The sequence below is a fragment of the Anser anser genome, assembly GCF_964211835.1.
Source record: "Anser anser genome assembly, chromosome: 19".
Lineage (NCBI taxonomy): Eukaryota > Metazoa > Chordata > Aves > Anseriformes > Anatidae > Anser > Anser anser.
The window spans coordinates 6,213,300-6,240,341 of record NC_139740.1 but is presented as its reverse complement, the minus strand read 5'-3'; the positions used below and the strand labels follow the sequence as shown (position 1 = coordinate 6,240,341).

Below are 27,042 nucleotides of genomic sequence, written 5' to 3'. Positions count from 1 at the left end.
CAGCTACTTCTGGTTTTGTTCCTTAATCAGATACTTGTGTGCGACAAACTGATCAAAATAATTCCGTCTTATTTAAGGAAATAATTTCCGCTTTACTGAAGACGTGAGCGTTTCACCTGATTCTGCCTCTTCAAGTGGTTGTAGGAGAAGGAGGGCATAAAAGAAGGGACGATCTAGCAGTTTAAACAAAGATTGGGTGTTGGGGGGGAAATATGTTCTGTTCCCAGCTCTGCTGCATGCTTGCCAAAACGACTTGGCCAAGTCACAAATCTGTTTAATCTGTTTTTAAAAATGGGGATAATGCTTCATGGGCGGAGGCAGGGGGGGATGATGAAATTTCAGTGCTCTTTTCTAGCACTTTTTATCAAGAACTGTGCCTCGCCTTTTAGAACTGATTCCACGCATTTTGAAACAGCTTGCTTCATGTCTGCAGCGCAAACACTGTAATTCTCTCCCTTTCCTAGTTCCCTGCCTCCCTGCTCTGTTTCTGAGGGCTACCGGTTCTCTTTGCCGGTGCTCCAGGCTGTGTTACATACCCAGCTCGGGGGAATGGTACTATCCCTACATTTTGGTGTGCCATAGGACTGCAAAGAACATGTCTAATGTCTTCTGTTGATTTCTGTTCAATCCTTCAGTGTTCTGTAATGCAGGCTGTTACAGAAGTGCAGAGCGATGTTTGTTCAGTTATGGTTGAGACCTTGAAAATTGTATATATGCATTAGTTTTTTCTAAAAGATGATATACAGTTGTTATTATTCCAACAAATTTTGTTCCTACTGTAGTTTCTAGTACATCTCTGTTTTTGGAGTAATAGAAACGTTTTTATAAGGAAGGCTTAAGGGGTGACAATCCATTCTGTTAGCAGTGTCTGCAGTGAGAATACTGATGCTCTTGGTCAAGCTGAAAGGTCCCAAGCAAACCCGTCTTTAATTCTGTTGAAAAGCGTTGAGCATGCACTCTTGTTTGCTGAGTTCTGTACTTCCTTTTATGACTAGTGTCTTCTGGAGGCTTATTTTTCAGTATTAGATGGTTCAAGTTTCAACTTTCAAAGAGAACAGTTGGAACAATTGCACAACAGAACGTTTTTTGTGTAGTAAGTACTGTATGGCTTTTAAATTAAGCTGTCATGACAGTTCTGCTTTACCTTTGAAGAAAGATTAGACTGTGAGCTGACTTAAGTTTACTAAAACATAGCAAACTTCTATGTTTTGGCTGGAGTGGTTTTCTGCTGGGTTAGTAAATAAACTGGAGATGGCAGTGGCTCCTGGCAGCAGGTACCTGGTGAGCAGAGGAACTGTGTCTGGGAACAGAACTGGTGCAAGAGGCAGGGAAGAGCTTTCCCCACGTGGCAGTGCTGAGTTCTTACGTCGCTGTATCCCATGAAACCTGCCCTAAGATCAGGTATTTATTCAGCCTACTCTGCACTTCTCAGGAGTCGTGGCCTTGATTTTTCATTACTTTACTAGATGCTGTTTGGAGGGTTTCATTTTGCTTAGCAGTGTGTGTATTTGTATCTGGCTGTCTACACCTGGACTCCCTTTCCATTCAAGTGACTAATAGACAGCCCTGGACCTGACTTCTCCAAACCATTTTAGACTTTTCCCTTCTATGGGATTTGCACCCTTTAGTGCCTGCTCTCTTTAACTCACTGTAAAGATAGATGACTAACGCAGCTACAGGTTTACACTTGGAGAAGTTAATCCCATGCTTCGTGTTTGTTTGCTGTACCCTTTCGTTCTCTGTGCTGTTGTTCCTTTATCAGAACAGTGACAGTGGTTAACATCCATTCTGACAAAGACTTTTCTTCAGTGCGTTCTTTTTATTCCTGGACAGATTTCCACTTGCGTGACTATCTGACTTGTTAAATCATGTCTGTTGTTCTTACTAGATTTTATCCTTCTGCACTTTCCTGCTGCCCCTTGCAACATCCCACGATCTGAGAACTTGGCACGGGCTGAGAGGAACAGCTCAAAAGGAGTGCTTCTTGAGGAATATTTTCCAAAAACAATCTGCTTGTTGTAGATTAAATAGTTTCACTGCTTTGCAATCTTCAGGCTCTTTGGAGTCCTCATTGGTTCTGGAGTGCCCCTGTGAGTGATTAAGGAAAGTAAGTCCCTGTCTGCAGTCCATGCAGATGCTTCTAAAGGGTCCGGACCTTCACTGAAAAAGTTTTAGGAATTTGCAAGTAGAAGAAGAATCGAAAATTGGTTTGAACGACCGTTCTACAGTGTGCAGTTGGTTAAGAAAACAAACAAAATGCTTTCAGAATATGATTTAAAATGTTGCTTTCCAGTGAGGCAATGAGCCCATCGGTGTCACTAAAGCGAGCCACGTATGGGATGGCCCTCGGACACCAAACATCCTTGGATGGCTGTGAATGTAATTAATGCCCACAGCTTTTTGCGAGGGCTCTGAAAAAACTCTGTTCTTTGACCAGGCAAGCAGATTGAGGGAGGAAATTAAACACTGCTGTGTACTCAGAACTGGAGTTGGTAGGAAGCAGTTTTTGTCACTTCTCAATGGCCTGAGTTAGTCATGGGTTTGTAGGTGAAATAAAGGACTGTGCTGCTCTTGGAAGCAGAGCTCTATCTTGAAAAGCCCAGCTAAAATAAACTTCAGTGCCTTGATTCAGGAAGTCTTTTCTGTGCTGCCTTGCCCCTTTGGGTAGCTGTTCTTTTGGTAGCGATCGGGGAGTTTTGGCATAATTCTGCAACAGAGAGCAGGTCTCTGATGAGGTAATAAACGAAGTCTTTTGTTACTGAAGTAACTGATGTCTGAGTCATGGGGGGGTTGTTTTGTTTTGTTTTTTATGATTATGATTATGCTTATGTCAAAACACATCATGACAGCACTTGTTCACTGTACTTCCCCCTACTGTTTTAATAGTAAGGAAGAGTAAAATGCCAAGTGCCGTATGTTTGGCTTTAAGCAGTTTTGTCCAGTTTGCTCACAGCTTTCAGTGAGCACTGAATACTGTTATTATCTCTTCGGTGTTTCCAAATGAACTTCTGCACCCCCCCGAGTACCCCACAGCTGAGGGTGAGATGCCAGGCACCTCTGTAGCCAGCTAAGCTGGTAATAAAGCATCTGGTGGTTTGGGGTTGTCTGCTCCAGCTTAGCTCCAACTGTAAATCTTTGGCCTTATGAACAGTTCTTGAATGGTATTTACTGTTGTGGTGAAAGTTTGCGCTTGCTCATTTGGTAATAGGAAGCCATTGTTAAATGCAGCTATCTGGAAGGAAGGAGGAATGATGATTGATTTTCACTTTCCTGTTGCAAGTGTTTTGTTTTGTTTTTTTTTTAAACAGGAAGCTATTGTGTTATAGAGTTATGTATGCTCTGCTGGGACTCAAAATAGCCCTTTGAAATTTGGCAAAGATAGAGGCGCAATCTTTTGGACAAATTTTAATTTGTTTTTACAGTTTAGAATGAAATTTAGGGGTAGAGACCACACAACCTGACTCTGCACACAGCTTTTGTGTACAGAGATGCTAAATACCCGAAAATGCAGTGTTTCCATAGGCGGAGTTTCTTTTGTATTCACAGGCTGGGGAGCCTCAAATTCCAGAGGCATTACATGAGCAGTTTTAATGAATTAGTGTCTGGTTTTCCTGCAGCAGATGTGACAAGCAGCTTTATAAGCTGCTTCCCATCGATCGCTGTTTTCCAGCTCTTTTGTGTCTTTCTTTTGCTTAGAGAAAAGCAACGAAGAGCTTGGTTTCTACAGTAACTGCTGCCTACATTCTTGCCTGCAGGCCAATTTCTCTCTCAGTTCCTGCAGCCTGTGCAGGGCTACTGTATTGAATTTCTTTAGGGTTTGTGTTTTGTTTTGGTTTGTGTTTTTTTTTTTTTTTTTTGCCTTCTTGCTGGTTTAAATGTTGTACTGTGTAAGAAGAGAGGAGAACGCAGTGGGAATTTGTGATTTTGAGATATGTATTTTTAACTAATCATAGCACCCTTCCATGTCTGTAGGATAACCTAAATATTTTTGCTACTGATCAGTACCGGTATTTGTGTGGTTGGTATTTAAAGAAAGTGAAAGGCTTGACTGCTAAAGCAAGAACCTTTGAAAATTTGTAAGGCTGCTTGCATTAATGCCTGGTCTGTAGCATAAACGTGTAGGGGAGGGGTGAGATCAACGATAATAGAATCATTTACATTTGCAGCAAAATCTGTTGTGGTTGAACAACTTCAGGATGTGTTGGTTTTTTCAGTCTTGACTCTTAAATGCCCTTCAAGAAACAATTGTGAACATAGGGTTAAAACTGCCTTGTTTCTTACAAAGTTAGCTTTCTCATCAGCAAAGGAGTATGAAGCAGCATTTCAAACAGGAATGTGTGCTCATTACTCAGTTTCTGTTCGCTGTGAGTGGTTTGGGAATGTTCCCGTCGTCGTCATCAATATTCTGTTGTCATAGGATCCGTTTTTGACGCAGACAGGCTTGTTCCAGAGCCTTCTCAAAGTGGGTTAGCACCATTCCTGTAATGACTACCGACAACTTTTCAAACTTCTTACACAGTTGCTGAAACCTGAAGGAAGATGTATGTAAATGAGGTTTCCTGTTGGGGAGCCATTCATTACAGCTAGATCATGTTTCCAGCCTTTGCATAGAATTTGGTAAAACTATAATGTTGGCCAACTTGAATTAAGATGGGGCTAAAGCAATATTTTATCACTTCTGATGATGCATAGGTCTTTGCTTTTGAATTTTAAGACATCTGAGTGGATAGAAAGATCAGGGATTTTTTTTCTTTAGCGCAGTTTTCCTTGGTGGTTTATGGCATCGTGTAGGCGATGGTGGCACACCTGAAAAAAATACACGAATGCTCATGAAAAATATTCAGTGCACAAAATAAAAAGTCTAATTCCTGGTTTAAAAATCTGAGCGTTTCTGTTGTTGTTCTTCATGGTATTGGAGGTTGAGATTGCTGTAGAGCCCTCTCACATCTACTGTTTGTGGAGGACATGCTTTTCAAGCATCGATCTTTAGTCGACAGAAATCAATTGCAAAGGATACAGAGAATTAAGGGAAGCACACACGAGGCCATGATTCACGCCCCAGAGGAAAGAGTTGCCACTTTTTAAAGAGTGGTTGCTTTTCGGCTAACCTCTAGCAGTGTCCTGACTAGTAATGGCCACAAAGAATTGAATGCAACTTTGTGGTAAATTAACCAAATTGGGAGGTAGCTTAAATCATGGGGGCACCTTTAAATCCTGCCTTTAAATCAAGGAAGCTGGGAGGAGGAATCTATACCAGGACAAGGTGTGTGTGTCCGTGTGTACACGTGTACCTGTAGGAAGTGATGCTGGTTCCTGCTGGGGAAGTTTTTCACCTTGCTGCACAGGGTGGGGTCGACTGCGAGCAGAAAAGCCTCAGAAACTTCCCCTCTAAAAGCTGGTAGAGGAGTCGGGCTTTGTCTTCCTTGAATTTAAATTCTAGAAGTAATTTTTAAAAACTTTTTATCCCCTAATAGCCAATGGGGAAAAATGGATATTGCTTTTCTTCTGTTACGGACAGTTAGGAAAGGTTTATAAATGAGGTTAGAGCTTTTATAAAAGGTTAGAGCTAACCTTCGTGGTAGGAGCACCTGCTGTAGGTGAACAAGTGTCTGTATAAAAAGTTGCCCAATGAAAAGGTTCTCTCTGTTCAAGACAATAAGAAAGTAATTGTGACCTAATTGGTGTTACAATGTGCTGGATCACTGTGCTTCAGTGTATCTGTTACGAAGTTAACCATACTCCCGGCATTTTTCTTATTATAGGAAAATTTTACAGGAATACCTTTTTGTGAACTCCTAGAAAATACTTTGTAAAAGAAATCTCTGAGCCGTTATTTGTGTTTAAAAACTCAAGGAAATCCTTACTATAAAAATTGTGCAAGTTTTTTTAATAACCTGTATTTTATTAGTAATAATAACTTCTTAGTTTTATTTGTTTTCAGGGAGTTTTCACTGTGACTCTTTGATGGATTTATAATTCTACCTTTACTGTTAGTTTGGAAACCCAGATTTTTAACTGGTGGGTGCTTTACCTTAGAATTTTGACTCCGTTTTAAAGCAGTTCAGTTCAATTTGTGTTATTAATAAGTGTTGTTTCTGTTGCTTCTGTGTAGGTCTAAAGAGGATGATTTTGTTCTGGAAAGTGCGGCAGTGCTGACTTCAATTAATCTGAGTTCAATTAATCATAGACCAAAGTCTTAAAAATAAATTCTGGAAGTGAATAATTTAGTATGCCTGTTCTTGGTGTTGAACCATTGGAAAGCTTTTGGTATAATATTCAGAAGATGAGAAAGCTAGGAAAAGTAATCATTTCTTCTGGAGAACGTAGAAAACACTTTCTCCTTGGCAGTGGAATTACTTTTCTCTGAGCTGACAGGGGTTACTGCTTTCAGGTTTCTCCAAGCGATGAAGTCGCAGCCCTTCTTACTGATTTGTGAGTGTTTTGCACGTGTCACTTTGAGCTGCGAGAGGAGCCAAGTTCAGCTCTTTCTGCAGAGATTCACCTTTTCTCAGGATGCAAAGGCAAAATGCACAGACTCTACAGAGACTGAATTTGTATGTAATTGTGCTTCAACTTGCTGTCTTGTTTTTTTCTCCACTGTATTTATGGCAGTATTTATAAAGACATCTTTTAAGCCTTGCTTATTTAAAAAACTGTTAAAAATAACTGTTAGTTCTAGTTCAATACATAATTAATTTCCTAATAATCTGTTGTGATGGAAATAATAAATGGAGCAGCAAATGGAGAAAAGATGGAATTGGGGACCATGTTCTTGCATGCTGACATTTGCCCATTAGCAGGAGGCCACACATGTAATTTCCAAATGCTGTGTTCCCATGGATGTTTGAATGCCGCCCGGTTTTGACTTGCTGGTCTTAGATTTCATTTGCAGACGTCACTTAGGACAGCACAAATGAAGCAGAACCCTTGTGTAGCTTTCTGACCTTGCAGGACTGGGCTCAGTGACCTGGGATGCGGGGCAGAGAGCACCCTGAGCAGCTTGCAGGCAGCACCAGGGCAGGGCTGGTGCTCAGAGGGACGGTGGCAGGCTGGAGGGAAGGACGACGGGCACCTTGTGAGGCTCAGCAAAGGCAAAAGCCAAATCCTGCATCTGGGGTGGGTTCGGCTGGGAAATGCCCACCTGGGAGCAGCTCTGCCGAGGAGGAACCGTGGAGGTCCTGGCAGAGGGGCAGCCGCACACGTTTCAGCGCTGCGCCCTTGTGATGATGGAGGCTGGCCTCGTGCTGGGCAGTAACTGTGTCTGCTTTGGGGCCCCCAAAAATGCAACGACAGCAAAAAGACAGACTGGAGGGGGGTGGTGGAGGGCTGCTGAGGTGCTCTGGGAACCAGCACACGGCATACAAGGAGAGGATCTGGATTCCTTTTGCCTGGAGAAGCCCAGAGGTGAATCTCATTGCAGTCTGCCCCTGCCTGAAGTGCAGTTATGGGAAAGATGGGGCAAGGCAGCGCTGAGAGGATCAGAGTCTGAGGATGGATGGCTGTAACAAGTTGCAACTAAAGAGTTATACCCTGACAAACGGGAAAAACCTTTCACCATTAGGGTGGCTAATTACAGGGATGGATTGCCCAACTCCATCTGTTGAATGCTTCAAAATTTGATAAGCCAAGGCCCAGAAAAACCTGATGTAACTTGAAAAGTAGCCCTGCTGTCAGCAGGAGGTTGGTCTAGAGACCTTCAGAAGTCCCTTCCAAACTTAGTTTCTCATTTGTCCTTTGTGAATGATGTAGAAAAGTCTTTGGCTTTTAAAATGCAATTGAGTCAAATATGCACTTGGAACTGTGCATCATAGTATCTCACTGGCAACTTAAGCTTCAAAGTGTGCGCATCTTCTACCAGGAGTATAAATTAAGTAATTGGTCGCGTAGATCGGTTTTATTGGAGCGATGGGGAGAGAGCAGCTAGGACATGGGTCTTAAGTGAGAATTAGGTAGGCAGGAGGCATTGGAGAAGGGGTTAGTTGTGAATCTCCCTTCCCTGGAAGGGAGGCCCTATCTCAAGGTGCGATGGTTTCTGTTTTCCTAGGCTGCTGGTCAAACTGGGGAGGAGAGGGAGGAATGAACAGCATCATATTAGCCTGCTGTATTGTCAAAGGAAGCCTAAGCTGGAGGAAGTCTGGTGGTTCGGGTGGTGTTAATTACCTCAGTTCCTCCTGGAGGTGAGCTACCCTGCTGCCTATGCTTGATATTTAAAGCCTTTGAAGTCAAAAATTGGCAATAAATAAATAAATCTCTCAGATGCTGGCTGGGTTCTTTTTTTCTTACCTTTTAAATGTGAAAGTTTGAGGCTTTCCTTGGCTCTTGGTAAGCAAGGGTTTGGAAACCTTGCATCTTGTTGTTATTCTCGGTCTGTTTAAAACTTAGGGGGATCCTTGAAGTTACTGGAGTTCAGTGGCATTGTCGACGTAAAGGAATTGAACAGGAGGGTTGGGAGTACTATGACGTACGGAGCTATTAGTGTTGAACCCCCATAATCTATTTGAATGGAGAATCTGGAAGTGCTGATAGTAGGACTGCAGGAGAGCGGCTTCTGTCCAATTTCTGCCTTGGTTTTTAAGAGGCAATGAGAATGGACTGATTCAAAGGATACCAAGGCAGTGAGTTTAATTGCAGGGCTTATGGAGGGGGAGGAAATTGAATTCTTGCTTCTGTGTTTTAGCTCCCCAGATGGAGACAGAACATTTCCTCATTTCCAATCAGACAGTAATTTCATACAGGCAGAACTACAGGTGTATAATTAGCTTCTCCCTGCAGTACAGACAGAACTGCTGAGGGAAAGTGAGGAAATATTAGAAATACGGATGTGACAGAACTAGAACTTAAGACAGCCGGCACCCTACAAAGTTGCTAAGCGTTCTCAGTAGAGGTAGTGCCCGGATCAGCAGGTCTCTGTTTTGCTGGGAGCTGTACGGGTAGGAATGGTTTTCTAAGGAATTGTTGGAAATGGCTAGATGCTGCTCATCTGTCCTCCCCGTCTCACCTTTTCCAGTAGTTAACCCAGAAGGAACTTTTCTAAAGAAAATTAGGATCATGAGTTGCATTTTAAGTGTGACACCTTTGCTGCAGTTTCCTAGATCATAAATATCTGCCCTCCTTTTTGATGCTCTGTAGGAAGTACAACATGAGAACTTTTCATAGTAAACACGTGAAATTACTCAAATGTGGGTACTGTGAGTAGTTGTTTGAAATACATACAGTGCAACAGTGGCACATCAGTTAAATAGTCTGTTTGTTTTCTTTGCTTGGATACCTACCACACAAGTGTTTCATCATGTAACTCTTTAGTAACTCTTTAAACACAGATGTTTTGTAAACTTTTTTTTTTTTCTGTTGGTCCAGTGGTGGCTCTGTTGATTTCCTACCCTGAATGGCATCAGCCTGTAAAGGAGGAATGGGGGTTAGTTGAGTAAGTGAGCTATAGAGTGACAGTTTGCAGTACTACGCCTTTATTTTTTCAGTTTTATTCTTTTAAAGTGGATTGTGTAGATGAGGTTATTCTATACCAACCGTCGTGTGCTAGCACATCATAAAACTATTGTAAACACTGTAAAGAGTGAGTAAAATTGACTTCAGCTTGCTATAGACTAAATGTTCGAGCAAGTCTCTGCCTCTGGGTGTGCTGTGGGGTTTGTTTAGGCCATGGTTTAATTCAAGAATACGCCCAAACCAACTTGGTTCTGATTTTGGAAGTAAATGCAGTATGTTTGCATTACTGCAAGTTACATAGAAAATCTGTTGGTTAGTAGATGCTTCTTGTTTTTCTTTTTGGCCATATTCCAGGTATTAAAAATATGCTTCTATTAAACACCTGCTTGCAAACATGAATCAATTGACAGATGTGGTATTTGATAACGCGATTCAGGTGCTCACATGTTTGAGCCAGAGTGCAATGTGTAAGCAATGCCTCAGCAACGCTGTCCTTTGACTCAGCGTGTGAAACATGAACTATAGTAGTGACAGCTTTGGGTTTGGTATTAAAAGTGGATTTGTGGCACTTTTATAACCTATACCTTTTATAACCTATACAGTATCTGCAGTTAGTCAAAGCTTCTCCTTTGGTTTTGTTTTCTTTCCCAAAGCCAGCTGACATTTGGGACCAGCATTTGTCAGCTATGCTTTGGAATCTCTGTTTTAGTCTCATTTATGAGCAATCCTCCCTGTCTTTTTTGCAAAACATGCCCACAGGGCAGATAATACCTGAGGGCAGTGCAGTAGTGTAAGAAGGGAGCTGTTTGTGTGCATACCGATGCGGAACATCGGGATCCTTGTGTGTGTATTTCTGGTACGTGTTTAAGCTCTAAGACCCACGTCCTCCCCACCATGCCCGGCACCGGGGTACACCGGCTGGTCCTTATTTGCTGCAGGCCCCAAGGCCCTGAGCCAGTGAATGAGAATCTAAAGTCACGTCCAGTTGCCTCCTGCGTTTCTTTTAGGTTGAAATAAGCTTGGTCTGTAGTAAGTCTGCAGGTATGGACTAGCCTTGTAAAATATGTCAAACAGGTGATTCTGAAGTTTGAGCCTGTCTCTGTCAAAGAAATATTGCTGTTGAGTTTCCCACAGCGATTTTTATTTAATCTTCCTGATTAGGTCTTCAGCAAAAAGGTCCCCTTTGGCTGCCCTCTTCTGGCATAAACTTGGGGAGTGGTGGTGTCATTATTGCTGATGAACTGAAATGTTTGGAAAACGTTTTTAGTAGCCAAACAGCTGAGACCTCTTTCAATGATTGCTGAAACAATACGGGCAGAAAATACTTCTACTGGAAAAAGCATGGTAGTGAGCTGCTCCTGAGGATACTAAATAAAAAATAAAAAACCACACAAATTGGTCCACGACTTTCCCAGTGAAATGCATCTATGTTTTTTTTGGTGTGGATTCTGTTCCTAATTTAGTATGTTGAGCATGTTTCAGAAATAGGTCACCTGTTAAATTCGGACGTAGCCCATACTGAGAAGTAAGAGGGAAGAGGAAGGTCGTTGTTGCTCCTTTCTCTTTTTCCTCATGCTTGGGCGTAGATTGTAGGAAAAAAGAATCATTGCAACACGTGTGTGTTACAAGAAATGTAGTAAAAATCAAATGTTTTCTTTGTTTTCTAAACATCCTTTAAGAAACAGAAACCAAAGCATGTGAGAATTAATGTTTTTAAGCCTACTCTTCAGCTTAATGTTCCTTCCAATTCTTGCATCATATTCACGTTCAATGTATTTTTTCAGAGAAATGATGGCTTTTGTTTGCAGTCTGTATCTTGCTTTCATAGCTACATTTCTTAGGTCTGTTCCAGTATCATAGCTTCCCTCCTTTATAAAACCAGGTCTACACAAAATCACTTTAAAAACATTTTCTAAGGTTTGTTTCTAGGTAGTGTATGACTGGAAAGTCCTCTTCCTCATGTGGAAGAGGTGTGTAAATACAGTCGTGGGATTTAGTGCTGAGTGTAGGCTAGCAGCTTAATTAAGAAAGGAGATAGTAAAGTTATTTGAACTGCGTTTCTGTAAATGCTTTTGTTGAGAGAAAATTAAGTTTCTTGTTTGCTCAACCTGTTTATTTACTCAGAAGTTATAAATAGCCTGTTCCCTTTAATTGGGTTAACTGCTAAATGCTTACACAGAGGGATGAAAAAAGGAAAATGTTCAAAGGTGCATTAATTGCATTTTATTTTCCACCTGTAAAAACAAACAAAAAACCCCACATAGTTAATTTCAATCATATTCCGATTATAATCAGTCTTTAAATTTGGGGGTGCAATACTTGGTGCTATATGAAATTTGAAAGTTTATTGAATTTTGCTTTTAAAATCACCTTTACATAATGGATAGTTGAATGTGGCACTGCAGCAGCTGCATACCCTGAAAATGATCAGAATTAGGACTGCTAGGAGTTTAGTTTAACGTGTTTAAGAGAGAAGAAATCAGAGCTTTTAGTTAGAGCAGTTTATGAAGCTGGTTAGGCCTCAGATTTGCAAACATTTATGCTCCTGGTTAATTTTGATTATCATGGACATACTTGTTGGTTTGCAGCAGCCATTCTTTGACATCACAAAATAATAGCTTTTTGTCTTCAAAATAGTACTTCTTTTAGGGATAGCTGCAAGATCAGGATAAACCTCAGGAAATTTAGCAATTACAAACTGCCTTTGTTACAGATAATTGTATTTGCTTATATTTCTTTGCAAATTCTAAAGTTATTTACGTGGGGATCTTTTTCTGGTCACATTGATCTTTATGATCGTTAAAATGAAGGTGGATACAGCTAATTATGTAAATAGCATGACTTTTAAATATGGTGATACGTGCAAGTTGTGCAAAAAAAACTTACTCTCTGTAAACAACTGGCTTACATATTTGTTTTTCATTTTTCAGCTGTACTTTCAGGTTTCCCAGCACAAACATAAAGATAACATTCACAGCTCTGTCCAATGAAAAGAGAGAAAAACAGGAGGCCCCGGAGTCCCCAGTGAAGCCTGTGCAACCCCAGATCTCTCCCTTAACGATAAACATTCCAGACAACATGGCTCACCTGATCAGCCCTCTCCCTTCTCCCACAGGAACCATCAGGTATTTAAACCCCGTAGATTGAATATAGGGCGATACGTGTTTACAAAATTAAAGCAATTTTCTATTTCATTTTAAGTATTTTGCTTTTGCGGTAAAAGTTAAGCTCAGCGTAACCTGCCTTGGAGAAAACTACCACTCTGCTGCCTGTGAAAATAGTTGCATGAGCAGCCTTTAGTATCCCAATGTCATTTGATCAGTGTGTACCAGTTTGCTCAGGATTCTTGCAACAAAGGAACATATGTTTTATTTGCATTCCAGATGATTTAGATTGCTTTTTGCTCTTGAATGCTTATGGGAAGACTTGAGATAAGTCTCAATTATACCATTTTAAACATCCTGATATTCACTGTCCCTCTTGAAGTTTACCAACAGAAAAAATATTTTTTGGTTATCATTAGAGTGTGGAAAATAGACTCATTTCTTACTCCAAAAGCTGATATAGTTTTGATCGGTCATTACTGGAAGTTAACAGAGGATTTACTTAAAATGAAGTGGAACATAAGAGTTCACTGTAGGGAGGTCTTCTGCAAGGGAGGTTAACTTGGGCTTTTTACTTGCTTGTCCTGCTTAATTTGATAATTGTAGCCATTGTTTGATTTGTTATTTGGGATGAAATTCAATTAAACACAAGCTAGCTGTGCTCACAAATTGGTAAAATTAGTTTAAATAGAACTTTGAAAATTCACAGCAGGTTTAGGAGCAAAAATTTCACTTACAGTTATTTTTCAAAACCACACACATGCTTTTGAAGGTTCTTTAACTTCCTTTATCTTCATTTGAGTGAAGGGCTGTTAATGACTGATCTTTAAAAATGTAGATCCTATTAATGAAATATGAATGTAAGGATAATTGACTTCTTTCATACTTGTAACGAAATTGACTTATTTTGTGCTTGTGATCTCAATACAACATTGAGATGTTGTAGTGTTTAATGTGATCTGTATAAATAGTGGAAGCAGAGAGAAAAGGGATCTAGACTTGACTGTATAACAGGTTTGCGTTCTTATTAAAATTCAGGGAAAACATATTTTGCCCAAGAAATGACAGAGCAGCTCATAAATATTTCAGATAATATCACGTATATCACCACAGTCTTTGCCTCACTATGAATTTTGTAATTCTCTTTGGGGCTTTCATGCACCTGTTGAGTACAGTTTATTACAAACAAAAAAAAAATGACAGTTTTGAGTCTATTTTGAGAGCAAAGCATGACAGTTTCTCTTCAAATCATCCTGTTTTATAGAAGACCTGTAAACTTGCTTTGATTATACCATATGTGTCGCTTTGTCAATATATGCTAAAGTGAGCTCAGGAGAAGGATGTTGTCAGTTGATATGTAAAAACACAGAACAGCAGTGACCTATATTTAAAAAATAAAATTGCATGTTTGGCTCTAATCAAGGATTCTTCCATACAACACATCAAAAATCCAGTCTCCTTTGTATAGCATATTACTGGGGGCAAATTATTAGTGCTGGATTTCCAATGATGTGAAACTCAAATCCAATAATAATTTCTTTAAATATATTGCCCAGTCTGTAGTGCCTGCCATGTTTCTTTACGTACAGAGGGAGATAGCAAGAAACCTTAAGGTCAGACATAAACAAAACTTGGCAGATGTCAGTTTATTAAAGCGTTATTGTGTAAATCCAAATGCTGTTTTCTAGCTTTATTTTTTCTTTGTTTGAAACCAAAGATTCAAGTTAGGTTAAAAATTGTCTTTGGGGATAGGCTGGTTCTGGGGGCACAGCAGCCTTTGCCATTCTAATTCTTAGTTACGTTTTAGAATTGCTGTGGACTCTGCTGAAATCAGTTGCAATACAAATCTCTGCCAAGTATGTGCCCTTGTAGAGAGCTGACAGTGTTTTTTCAGGGAAGGGCACAGACATTGCCCACTGAGTACCTCTTTCTTGTTGGTAAAATGGAAGTTGTAGAAGGAAAAACATTTTTGTGCAGCTGTAGTTCCTGTGAGGCAGGGGAACAACCATTAGGAAAATGTTCAGTGGAATTAACACAACTTTGGCTTTGTTTTTCTGTGACCGATGGCAAAATGTGAGGTATCCGGATCCACTTCTTTCCTTCAATTGGTAGTTTTACTTTGTAACAGTGTATTTGCTCTGTTGACCTAATACTGGGTGAAATCAGATTAAGTCAGTGCTGAAGCTGCCTATTTATAGAGTTCAGAATCTTTATACACATCTATGTTTGTGTATGTATACGAACACACCTGCAAACAGTTAAAATAATGTTTTAGATTTCAATGAAAATCATTTTTTTCCTCACTGCTTGTTATATTTGCTCAACTGTGCAAAAATACTGCACAGGAGAGGATCTTTTTTGAGCAGACTAAATACAAACATATGGCAGAAATTGCAGGCAAGATGTGTTTCTTGTTTCAAATGAGGGGCTTAATACATAAGCAACCGCTCATATTAAAATGGACCTTTCTGTTGGCAAATCTTACACGAATAAAGTGCAACCTAATAAATCAGTTAATCCTTTTTCCTTTGAGGAGCAAAGCCTGAGCTTCATTTGACAGGTTTCTTCCCGCAGTGATTTTAATTCTCATGGATGAGTTAGAAAGGCTTGGAAAATGGGGGTTTATATTGGAAATACTGACAGGCCTTTAACTGTGCTCTGGAAGTGCTGGTAGTGGCCTTTTCTACAATAAGAGCTTTTTGATTAAATATAATGTGGTGATATACTGTATAACAAAATAGTAGGATCTTCTTTTTATGCTCTACAGTGCTGCAAATTCCTGCCCATCTAGCCCTCGTGGTGCAGGCTCTTCAGGGTACAAAATGAGTCGTGTAATACCATCTGACCTACATTTAATGGCTGACAATTCGCAGTCAGAAAATGACAAGGAAGCATCGGGTGGAGATAGCCCAAAGGTAAGCATTGCTTGAAATCAAAACCATAAATTAAGTCTTAACTGAATGCAATACTTTTGAAATACTAATTTTGTTACCAGAGTATATGCACTAAGTCACAATTCAACTTATTGTGTTTTCCAACTTTTAATTTTTAGGGTTTTGTGATTAGACATGACATTTATTTTGACACCTCCCTTCCCCCTCACCTTTGGAGAGGGGCTGTATTTGTATACAGTTACATATCTGTTTATAGGCGTTTGAAAATTCTTTAATGTTTGTTTCTCCACGTTTTAGTCGTATCTTAAAATCTACTAAACAGAAGAGCACAATTGTTGTAGTTTTTCTGCTTGAAGATTTCAGTTCTCCAAAATTACCTTAAATTAAGTTAATTGTGTTTTGTACCTTTTAATTTATAAGAGGATGTGTACATTTTTAAATTTTATTGACCCAGATTTTCTTTTTCTTCTGTAGGACGACTCTAAACCACCTTACTCCTATGCACAGTTAATAGTACAAGCAATTACAATGGCACCTGATAAGCAGCTTACACTAAATGGAATTTATACGCACATAACTAAAAATTATCCATACTACAGGACAGCAGACAAGGGCTGGCAGGTAAACTTGATTTCTAGAACGTTTTTTGTTGTTTTGAGAAGTGCTGGCAGCTGTACCTGGTCATAAGTCAATTGGTGAGCCTAGCAGCCCTTCGTATATAGGATTTGTTAAATGAGTGTTCACTGAAATTGTCTCTTTTTTTCTGATTGTAACATCTCCAACGAAGTAGGGAATACACCTTGTTTGGTATTTGAAATATCACTTTATTCATGTTATGGTATTCTCTAAACCTGTGGGAGCAATACATACAGACTTCTGGGAGCAAGACAGTTAGCACTGTGGATTTAAGTACATGTATGCTATCCAGGAATGTGGTTATGCTTCGTAACTTATTGCATAAGCATATGTATCGTTATCTCAGGATAAAATTAAGATATTAAATATGACAAGTTCAGGTGTATTTGCAAAGGGGGATCTTGACCGTGCAACACAGTGAAGGAGCAAGCATGTGTTACCTGTTGTTATCTTGCACTACGTGCCTTTTATTTCCATAGTAGCCCACTTGTGAACTTGACTGATTCTGTACTGAGTTAGCCCAAACCCTTCAATTCTGTAGAATGAATTTCTGCTTTCTTTTCCTTTTTAAAGAGACCAGCCCCAGCATTTGCCAGGATGACTAACCGAGTATGAATCAGTCTGGCATAGTCTTTCCAGATCATGTAAAGGTTCAATGCCTTTGCTGCTGTTTTTAGTTTCAGTGAAGGACAGAAGAGCACAATTAGCAGGACTGGCCAGTTCGCCCGTGTAATGTTCAGACTGCCCTGTCGATCACCAAGTATCAGTTTCACAGTGTTGCTCTTAGTACAGTCATGATCTGCAACAGAGGCATGCTCTGGAGTTATTTCAGGGAAATAAAATTTGGAGAGACTGGGGGAGGGGGAAAGCGAGGAAGCGTTAATACGCTGCTTGCTCTACAATAGAAGACTAAAGAGTACATGACCTCTCATGGAGGAATAGATTTTAAATATTAATCACATACTTATTTGTCATAGAGTCTATGTGAAAGTTGAATCATTCTTAACGAGAATTCCAAGGTTAATGGGGAATGTCACTGCTACAAACTTTTTGCTTAATGGTTTGGCTAGTGAAGGACTTAACTCTTGTTCTGGCTAGGAAGTACCTAGAAGATTTTTTTTTCCTTTCTCACATAATGTAGAATTCTGGCTGCAGTCATACTAACAGATCTGTTTTAGCAGTAGGATTCTGTTTATGAAATGTTGGTCTGCTTTTTGCTTCCTGTTCCGAAATATGTTGAATATCTGTGTGTATAATGCTTCCTTATGTAAGCATCATGGAACCACGCATACATTGCAACGCACAGTTAAAGAATTCGGTCTTAAAACAGCGTATGCATTTAGATGTAGAATGCTTAACAAAGCCAAGATAATAGACACAGCAGACATATGTTCTGGAATAAATAATTAGTACCTGTTCCTAAATCAGTAAATAAAGCTGAAAAAAAAAGCTGAAAATTAGATGCTGTTCAGTGACTAGTCATATCGAACACTGCTGTAACAGTAACAGGTGTACCTCATGTATCAGCGGCTCTGCTAGCTTTTAGCCTTCGAGTATCAGATTATAGTTAAGGTGATTTATCTGATTGATGTTTTAAATAATATTTGAGGCCATATATGCATATTATTCAAACCAGAGAGTATATACGTGTGTATAATGTCCAAATCCTATACCTTAATAGGTACTGTTGAGGTATTTATATCCTTTAGTATATAAAACTCTGATTTTGACTAGAGGACTCTTTGTGAATGTATTTTAGCAGGTACTTTTGAATCTACTCTTTTATTCTAGCATACGGAGAAATAAATACAGTTTATAGACATGTTCTTGGCATCTTTCTAGTTGTGTTTCAATTTTTGGCAACAAAAACCATTTCTGGTTTCATCAGTTTGCATTTAAGAAACCATACATGGTTATCATTTCTTTAAGTTTTCCAAATTTGCCTTCAGGGTCATGAATACATACGTCTAAGAAGGATTTTGAGGAGCTTTTGTTAATGTAAAGCCTTTTCTCCATTTTCCCCTGTTCTCCCACAAGTATGTCAGTATGTATTCTTACACTTACTTTCTTCTGCTTCATTGATAATGTTTTGAAAGATTTTGGGTTGGTGTATTTAAATTAAAAAAGGCATGTGCACAAAGCCAAGCATAGATAGATACTTCAGAGCGTTAGCAGTTTTCTGCATCTTTTTGATCAGGGTTGTGTGTGTTACAGCAAAGTGAGGATAAAGTAATGCGCAAACTAGAGCAGAATGGCAGAGATCTTACTGAAGAGCTGTTTTAGGACCCACTGCCATTTGTTTTTCTAGACAAACTAAATCCTTAGCTCCTCTGTTGAGACAGACTGGACTGTGGGTGAACTCCCAACAATCTAGCTGTATTTCGATCTTGTGTAATTTAACCTTCTCTTTCTGTATTGTGGAACAGTAACAGAGGGGAATCGTGTAAAATCAGAATCAGCATATTCTTTATTTTGCTGGCCCTCGTAGGACAACCTGATATTTTCCTTGACACCTGGGGAAGGGTGGTTTATGAGGACTGCTAATTCTTGATTTTTTTTTTTTTTTTACACTGCATTATGCTCAAGTATTTGTAGTGTTCTAACAGTTTGTTGCAATCACCGTGTTTCACATTAACATACTGGTTTTTAACTGTTGGCAAAGATTTGAAAAATGCAAGAGTCCTTCCAGGTTTATGGCACTGCCTTGGCAGTGCTCTGACTCCTGTTGAATTAAGGAATGAAAGAGCTGAACCCCGAGTCTCCTGTAGTACAAACTGCTGCAGTAGGCCACATTCTGACTTGAAAAAGTTATATGAATTCTACATATTTTTTTATGTTCCATAGAATTCAATACGTCACAATCTCTCTCTGAATCGTTATTTCATCAAAGTACCACGTTCCCAGGAAGAACCAGGCAAAGGCTCATTCTGGAGGATAGACCCTGCCTCTGAAAGCAAATTAATAGAGCAGGCTTTTAGGAAAAGGCGGCCTAGGGGAGTACCTTGCTTTAGAACCCCTCTGGGACCACTCTCTTCTAGGTAAGGAAAAACAGATGAACAAAAAGACTATGGCTGTTGTTTAATCTTCAGGCTGATACAGACTTGATAGTTTTGGATACAGTCACAAGTTTAGTAATTTAATTTCATCCAGACTCATTATTTGAATTCTGTGTGATTTAAGAGGAGGCTGCCAAAACACTAGGTTTGTTTTTATTGATTGTTTTTAGTGTTAAAGAACTGACTCAATTTGCATAACTAACTGTCAGATTGTTAATGTAAGCAAGCCTTGCTGTACCTTTGGGTTGTGTTGTTGTTGTTTGTTTGTTTTTTTTAACAGAATTATAATTTTAATTTCTAACTGCCATCTACTGCACTTTAAACCAGTCGGCAAATAAAATTATCAAAAACCAGCTACCATTTTGTTGAACTTAGAAATGACAAGTATGCATCTAGTTTGATAATGTTCAAGCAGAATTTGTGATGGGAAAATACAAGGGTTTTACTTACTCCCTTTGTGAAGTTACGGCCTTTATGCTGGTGCATTTTTTTGGCTTGCCCTTTAGACAGATTTGCTCACCATCCTTCTCCACCAGAAATGTTCATGTTTCACAGATTGTGTAGAGAGTCACGTTAAGAAGGCATCCAGCCACTTCTGTTCCATTAACTATACCTGAAGTTTGCTTTTAAATTCTGTTCTTGTTTAACAAAAGCTTTTTAAAAGATCATCAAAACTGCTTTGGGTTGTAACTGTACTTGCCAGAAGGCAGAGGTGCCCTCCTGTGGGCAGTGTGTGTTACAGTCTCTGTAGAGGAAGGTCACTGTCTGTCACAGTTCAGAAGTTAAAACACATCAGCTGCTGCTTTCATTTTTAAATGCAGAAGTGCCCCAGCCTCTCCTAATCACTCTGGAGTGTTGTCTGCGCACTCCAGTGGAGTCCAGACCCCCGAGAGTCTGTCCCGGGAAGGATCTCCAGTCCCAATGGAACCTGAGCCTAGTGCTATCCAGCCAAAACTAGCGGTAATACAAGAAGCACGATTTGCACAGAGTGCCCCAGGTGAGGAATCCTGAAATAAGCATTTGGGGGTTGGAGATGGGAGACGGCTAATACATAATATAAATATATATATATATATATGCACACACTACCAAGATTTCACATGTACACCAAAAATCAGTAAATATTTAAGCCCTTCACATTTAGAGCAATCACTGTAAAGCATGTAAACATAGCAGGTAAATAACTGTTTGCAGACGTGCAGGCTGCATTATCTGTGTGTATCAGAACCCTTAATGGCTTTATTACTAAGCAGGGATTGTGCTTCTGTCCTGTATAGGACTGTCCTGTCTTGCAATAGTTGTCACTTCCTTTGGAAACAACATATTCTTTCTGGTTTAGAAAAATAAATAAATTAACTGGGGGTTACAGAAATAAGCAAATGTCTTGCATACATCTGTGGTCATTTCAATCTTTCAATGCTGGGGATTGAAAGAGTTGCAAGGCTAAAGAGAGAGAACAAATATGCATGATAAGAATTTTCCTTTTTTTAAAAAAAAACAAAACACAAAAGAACAAAAAACAAAAAAGCGAGGGCAAAGTGTGATGGAATACATATCTATTTGTTTAGGTGATACACTTTTGCCATCCGTTTTGTTGGTGATGCACCTACAAAAGTAGCAGTGACCGTTCTGTGACAAAGGCAACCAGTCCTTAGCAGAGACTGTGCATCCCCAGCCTAGGAAGCTGTTAGTTCTGCCACTGCAGAGGTCCTCCACACAGTACATGAAGCACACGTTAGTTCCCATCTACGGAAGGTAGTTTTACCGAATGAATATTAAGCGTAGCTTTGGCAGTACAGTTGCATTTGCAGGGGCATGGCAAAGGGGGCTTTTGCCCAAATGGTTACAGCTTGTACCAAGCTAACCCAGCACTGAATAGCCGTGTGGCATGATATTCATTGTCCATTTTTATCTTTTGGATCACTCAGGCATTAATGAAGAAGGTTGTTAATCTTATGAGGCTTTAGCATTAAGTTAAGAGAATGACTGGCTTAAATGAAATAATTAAAATTAGCAGTCTAATTTTTGTCTCTTTCTTGATAGGATCACCTCTATCTAGCCAACCAGTTTTAATTACTGTACAACGGCAGCTACCACAAACTATTAAACCCGTCACCTACACTGTTGCAACTCCTGTGACAACATCAACATCCCAGCAGCCTGTAGTTCAGACAGTTCATGTTGTTCACCAGATACCAGCTGTGTCTGTCACAAACGTGACTGGATTAGCACCAGCAAACACTTACACTGTAGCTGGACAGGCAGTAGTCACGCAAGCTGCGATGGTAACCCAGCCCAAGGTAGAACCTCAAGAGAATGGAGACCACAAGGAAGTAAAAGGTGAGAACCTGGGGGGTTAGTTGCTCTGGGAGGTCTTTATACAGAAGGATTATTATTTGAAATTTACTTCTAGATTGAAGTGCAGTACTTGAAATGCATCGTAATTTCTCATGCATCTTGTAGCTGGTAATTAAATGGTATACATCTTCACTGAGGGTTGATGTAGTAAAAGTAAATGATTTTTTATTGCTTTCTTGTTTTTACCAATGTTTTATCATCTGTTTTTCAGTTAAAGTGGAGCCTATACCTGCTATTAGTCATGCTACAATAGGAGCTGCTAGTCGTATCATTCAGACATCTCAGACCACCCCCTTACAGACAGTTACCATAGTGCAACAGGCACCTCTAGGTCAACACCAGCTACCAATAAAAACTGTAACGCAGAACGGAACGCACATAGTACCTATCACCACTGCGATCCAAGGACAGGGCAACGCTGGTATGTATTGTGTCAAGATGTTCTGTTGCTTTGTACAAGTGGTCGCTGCTGAATTTTTGAAATGTTCTCGTGTATTTTGTAGTTGTACTGAAAACTAAGTTGTACAGAAAATTTTGATTACGGCCTTGTATGAGTTTGTTCTCTCCCTCTTGGTAAGAACCAGCATTTCTCTTCGATGATGATTACTTGAAGAGCTATTTATTCTCTTTGTAGTCATTACAGCGATGTATTTAGTGGTGACCAACCTCTCATCATTAAACCCAGGATATAAACAAGTTTTAAAAGAAGTTCCTGTAAGACAATGCCATTAAAATGGTACCTGCTCCCCAGATGATTTGTCAAGAACCAACCAGCAAGAAGGCAGGACAGACTGGCTTTTTGAGCAGTTATCTTTTTCTTCTGTTTTTATTGAACCTGTACAAGAGCAAGGCACTAAAATGAAGGAGAATTCTCCAAGATTTTGAGATTCTCCTTCTGTCTACATACCCTCTTTCCCCTCTCAGATTCAGCGGTCTAACTGGGTAGCAGTACTTTTATCACAATTTTCATTGTTCAGGATTTGTCATAACTTAAACAGATGTATTCAGTTTTGTTTGGTCTGCAGGTGCGTAGAGATTGTTTCAACAGTTTCACTTTGAGATGTTATCTGATGCTGCAGTAGCTTTTTTGTCATAAAGTATGCTTATGGAAATTGATATGAGATAGCCTAAAACTATTTCTACATGTATTTCTGCTGTAAAATCTTAATAATGGAGTGAATTATTTGTTTTGTTTCCTTTTTACTCCTCTTCCATCTCTGACATTGGTTCTCCTACTAAAGTTCAATATTTATAGGTCAGTGTTCTGTCTGCTTCCACTTCATTTCAGTGTAAGTAAAGCAAAAGCAGTTACTGCCAGACCTGATACGCACCTTTTTTGGTCGGAATTGAGCAGAGAGTCACATGAAATATTTTCTGAAGTATTTGTTCTACAAATGCATACTAAATACAAAACAGTTTGCTTACTTGCCCTTGTGATATTCCAGGTATACTCTAGGATAGTTTACTAAGAACAAATATAACAACTTCCGTGTACATTTCACGTTTCAGCTTCTGCAAAGCTGTGGTGCTCAGGAAAGGGAACTTGTGTATGCAAAGCAGGCTGATTGATAATGTTTAGATAAACTTTCTTGAAATGCAGTGAACAAATTAATATGTTGTGAGTATTTTGTATTTGAAATTTAAATGAAACTGACATTTGAATAGTTGGTTTAATAAAGTCAGAGTTGATAGTAAGAAACAGACTCCTATCAAGTAGAGGGAAAGAACCTTTGGACATCTCAGAAGATCGAGGGGACTGCACTCGCCCATTAATGGTGACTGGTGTACTGTTTTGACCATGTAATGACAAAGATTAAGATCTGGTGTAGCACGTTTGAGCTATGTACGTCTCTGTCAGTATAGTTCAGTTGTGCTCTTGAATCTAATCAGGTCATTTCCCAACCCTTCTTGTAAGGAAAAAGGCAGTGGTCTAACACCGTGGGTAAGTGCCTATCTGTCAAAAAAGTATTGATGCTTGAGTTGTCTGCATCTCCTGGCGGTGTGGATTGCATAGCTTTTGTTTAATAACTCGTGGCTAGAGATGAGTGTGGCGTGGTGCTGCTCTCCTTCCCAGCCAAGCATTCTGCAATGATCCGTAGACATGGCCAGACCTCCTCAAAGGGGATCTTGAATTCCCTTCCCAGTTCTGTCACAAATTACTGTGTAGATTGGCTTTAAATCATTTAATCTTTGTCTGTCTTTAGCTCCGCATTAACAAAACTGAGATACTTTCCCTTTCTCCCACCTTTGTCCGTACCTGTATGGTTGCTGAGTGATTTAGAGCAATGTCTTCCAGGTTTGTACAAAGGTTAAACAAAAGGACCTGAATCTCAACTGAGATTGCTGATACCCACCATAGTACAAAGAAGGGAACTCATCATTTTGATGAAAATGCAAATTTGCTTTCAGTATCATCTGTTTTGACAAGGATTAGGGTGCTGAAATTTCTATTATCTTTTTGCAGCTGCTGCAAGTCCTTTGCATATGTTAGCAACCCATGCGTCCGCATCGGCATCTCTTCCAACAAAGCGCCAGAACGGAGACCAGTCGGAACAGCAGGAACTCAAACGTATCAAAACAGAAGATGGAGAGAGCATAGTCATAGCAGTTAACGTGGACACCCCGTCTGTGGCAGTGAGCGATAAAGGCAGCCAGAACTAGAAACTTAGAGGAGTTTTCTTTTTTCTTTTTTCCTTTTTTTTTTTTTAAATAAACTCCATGGTGCCAAAAGGAGACACTTAAATATAACACCTAAAATGTTGGAACATGTTCTCACGCAGTGGGGAAAGGGGCCCTGTGATCAGACTTCAACTTTCAGCACTGAAAAAAAAAAACAAAAACAAAAAACAAACAACACAGGTGGCCTTAAAACTTGGTAATTTAAAGTCAAACTGCAAAACATCTTGTTCCAGAGGCTGTGACCCCCGCTCCTCCCTGCCCCCTACTGAACTGTGTACACTGAGAAATACAGTGTTGGGGAGGGCTGCAGCTTTAAAAAATCTTTATCAGATTATTTTAAGGACTGAGTATCTCAGTGTAACGGCAGCATGATAAGCGCTTAGTGTGAACTGGTTTCAAACGATTGTATATTCCTTAAAGGGAACAGAGGCAAGGAGCCATTTCCTACATCTTGGCAGCTAGCCTTTCATAATGACCTACCCGATGCAGTTGTTGGTAGATATGCAGTATTTTGTTGTTCACATGTGGAATTAGAAATTTTTGAGGTGTATTTTCATTTCTTTGCAAAATAATGGGGTCTTTGACATTTCAAATCACTCCATTTCTACTCCGGAAACTTTGGAATCACACAATACTTTTCATGTGAAATTTTGTTTGGTAAAAAACTGAATGTAGGGTTTTTTTAACCAATGGAATGATTTACTTTTGTCTGTCCTGTTAAAGTTCAGATAAAGCTACTTTATTACATCTGCAAATTTTCATATTTTAGCAGTTGCCTGATAAATTTAATCAAATTTTATTACCATGTGTAGTGATCAAATGCTTCTTCGGGCTTGCATGTAACTGATTAGAAATTACAATGTAAATGAGCCGTTAACTGACGTTAAAGAACTGCTATGAATTTGACCAGAGCTGCACTTATCTGTTTCTCTTTCTGCTACCTTTTGCTGTTTGTTACTTTGTGTTGACTTTGACTGTCCCTGGCATATTTTTCCAGTCTAAAGTAAAACAAGAGTCTCGCTTAATATTGTGTATGTTTAAGATAACAGACTGTTCTTCATTTAGAAAAGATAAAATTCTTTATCACGAGTCCTTTTAAAAAGAAAGTAAAATTATCTTGTCAGAGGTATATTCGATATTTTTAAGCTTAAGCACCCATCCGTAGAAATTAATCTGACCAGTTTCTCCGTAACACTTTTGATGTCATACACTGACCTTTTGGGGTCTCCATTAAGAGTAGCTGTTGTGGTTTTCTAACAGTGGCTACCATATTATTATAATAAAAACAAATTTTTAAGTGTGTGTTCTGCAGTTGAACATTTTAAAATGTATTGGAAATTTCTCACTTTTAATTGTGGTAATAGATTCCACTTTACATTTCAAAATTAAATTTAAACGTAAGGCTGCTGTTCAGTCTTCAATTCACATAATGTCTTATTTCTTCATGCAGTAAGGTGAGTGAAAGCTAGATAGTTGGCTTAATTTCAATCTCATTTTTGTCACTTTCTGTAATAATGATGCATTATTTATATTTCCTTTTCCACTACAAAAGGAAAAAAAATGTATTTTCTTGATGGACTGAACAGTTTGGAGTGGTTTATTTAGGCAGCTTTTGGGAACTATTTACCTAAAGACCAAATATGAGAAATCTGTACAAGTTTTGTGTTCATCCACAAAATGGAACTGTTACAATGTCTCTGCAGATAATACATATTAAAAATCTATGAAAAAAACAACTCTACACAAGCTGAATTTATAACAGGCATTTAAAAAAAGCATAACCTGAAAAAGAAACGTTTCTGTAAAACTGCAAGATTTTCTTTAGAGGTTTTAAAAAATAAAAAAGTAAAGTTTTAACATACTTTTTTTAAGAAAAAAATCCAGTACTAGTAATTTAATTTGGTGTTGAATGAATTGACTAGAATGTGGTTTATTTTCAGAAGTGAGAATCTGTTCACAACTAGGGCTAGGTGAATAATAGTGTATAAGATTTTTTAAATAAAATTAAATTTTATTCAGCAAATTAACTAAGTTGAAATTACTCAACAAGCGTGTTTGAAATATGTATGTATATTTTGGTGATTAATCCAATTTATGTTGGCAGTGCCAAAGGAAATGGTATCCACCCAAACAAGCCAAGGTGATGCCTCCTGTCTGATAATGGTAGGCAAGCTGTGAATTGTAACTGCTCGGGTAGAGAGGATGTGAGAACGTGCCTGGGCCCCGTTCTGTAGCATGTTGTTTTTTTGTGCTTTTTGGTGCCCGTGGAATTTGAGAGAAGAACGCACCTTTGTTCTGATGGGTAAACCCTTTGGAAAAGCTGTGCAGCGTGAGGACACTGCTTGGGTTCTTGCATAAACAGCGTGCTCACCCCTGCTTTTGGTGAGACTGAAAAGTGACAGTTTGGGATAATGTCTGGTCTTCCTGACTATCGCAGGCTTCTCTGTCTTACGTGTCAGGCCTTACTAAACTGAGTAGTGGGGTGTTTCAAGCAGCACTGTTCCCTGGTTTGTGTATGTATTTACGTGCTTCCCACTACTGGCACAGTGACTATTGCTGAGTAATACCAAAGGCTGGATGGGACTGCTGTCTCACTGCTGCTCTTGAGGTGGTGCTCCTGACCTTTCCTTGGTTGGTCGTATGTGCTGATCATCCTGGACTCCAGTAGTCAATAGCATCTTTCTTGTGCAAACGGAAAATTTCGTCAGGTGATTCTTTTACATGGAGATTTGACCTCTCTTTACGACTGACGTAACCTGTCCCGTTGTTTGTGTTTTGCGGTGCGTGGTGTTATTTCCTTTTGTGCTCCATCTAGGCTGCCTGTTCAGTGTTCTTTCTGTTTAAAGCTTTCATGTAATCTTTGAAAATGAC

At 39.3% G+C, this 27,042-nt stretch overlaps 1 protein-coding gene across 1 annotated transcript in view; it reads left to right on the top strand.

Annotated features, from left to right (window-relative positions):
- Positions 1-26,194, top strand: part of FOXK2 (forkhead box K2) — a 53,525-nt gene extending 27,331 nt beyond the window's left edge. Inside the window, exons 2-9 of the mRNA XM_083805758.1 lie at positions 12,375-12,569; positions 15,316-15,463; positions 15,917-16,063; positions 18,923-19,116; positions 19,956-20,131; positions 21,178-21,474; positions 21,704-21,913; positions 23,957-26,194. Coding sequence (XP_083661884.1) covers positions 12,375-12,569; positions 15,316-15,463; positions 15,917-16,063; positions 18,923-19,116; positions 19,956-20,131; positions 21,178-21,474; positions 21,704-21,913; positions 23,957-24,153 — 1,564 coding nt within the window. The 3' untranslated portion in view covers positions 24,154-26,194. The remainder of the gene's footprint in view (positions 1-12,374; positions 12,570-15,315; positions 15,464-15,916; positions 16,064-18,922; positions 19,117-19,955; positions 20,132-21,177; positions 21,475-21,703; positions 21,914-23,956) is intronic.
- Positions 26,195-27,042: the final 848 nt, after the last annotated feature.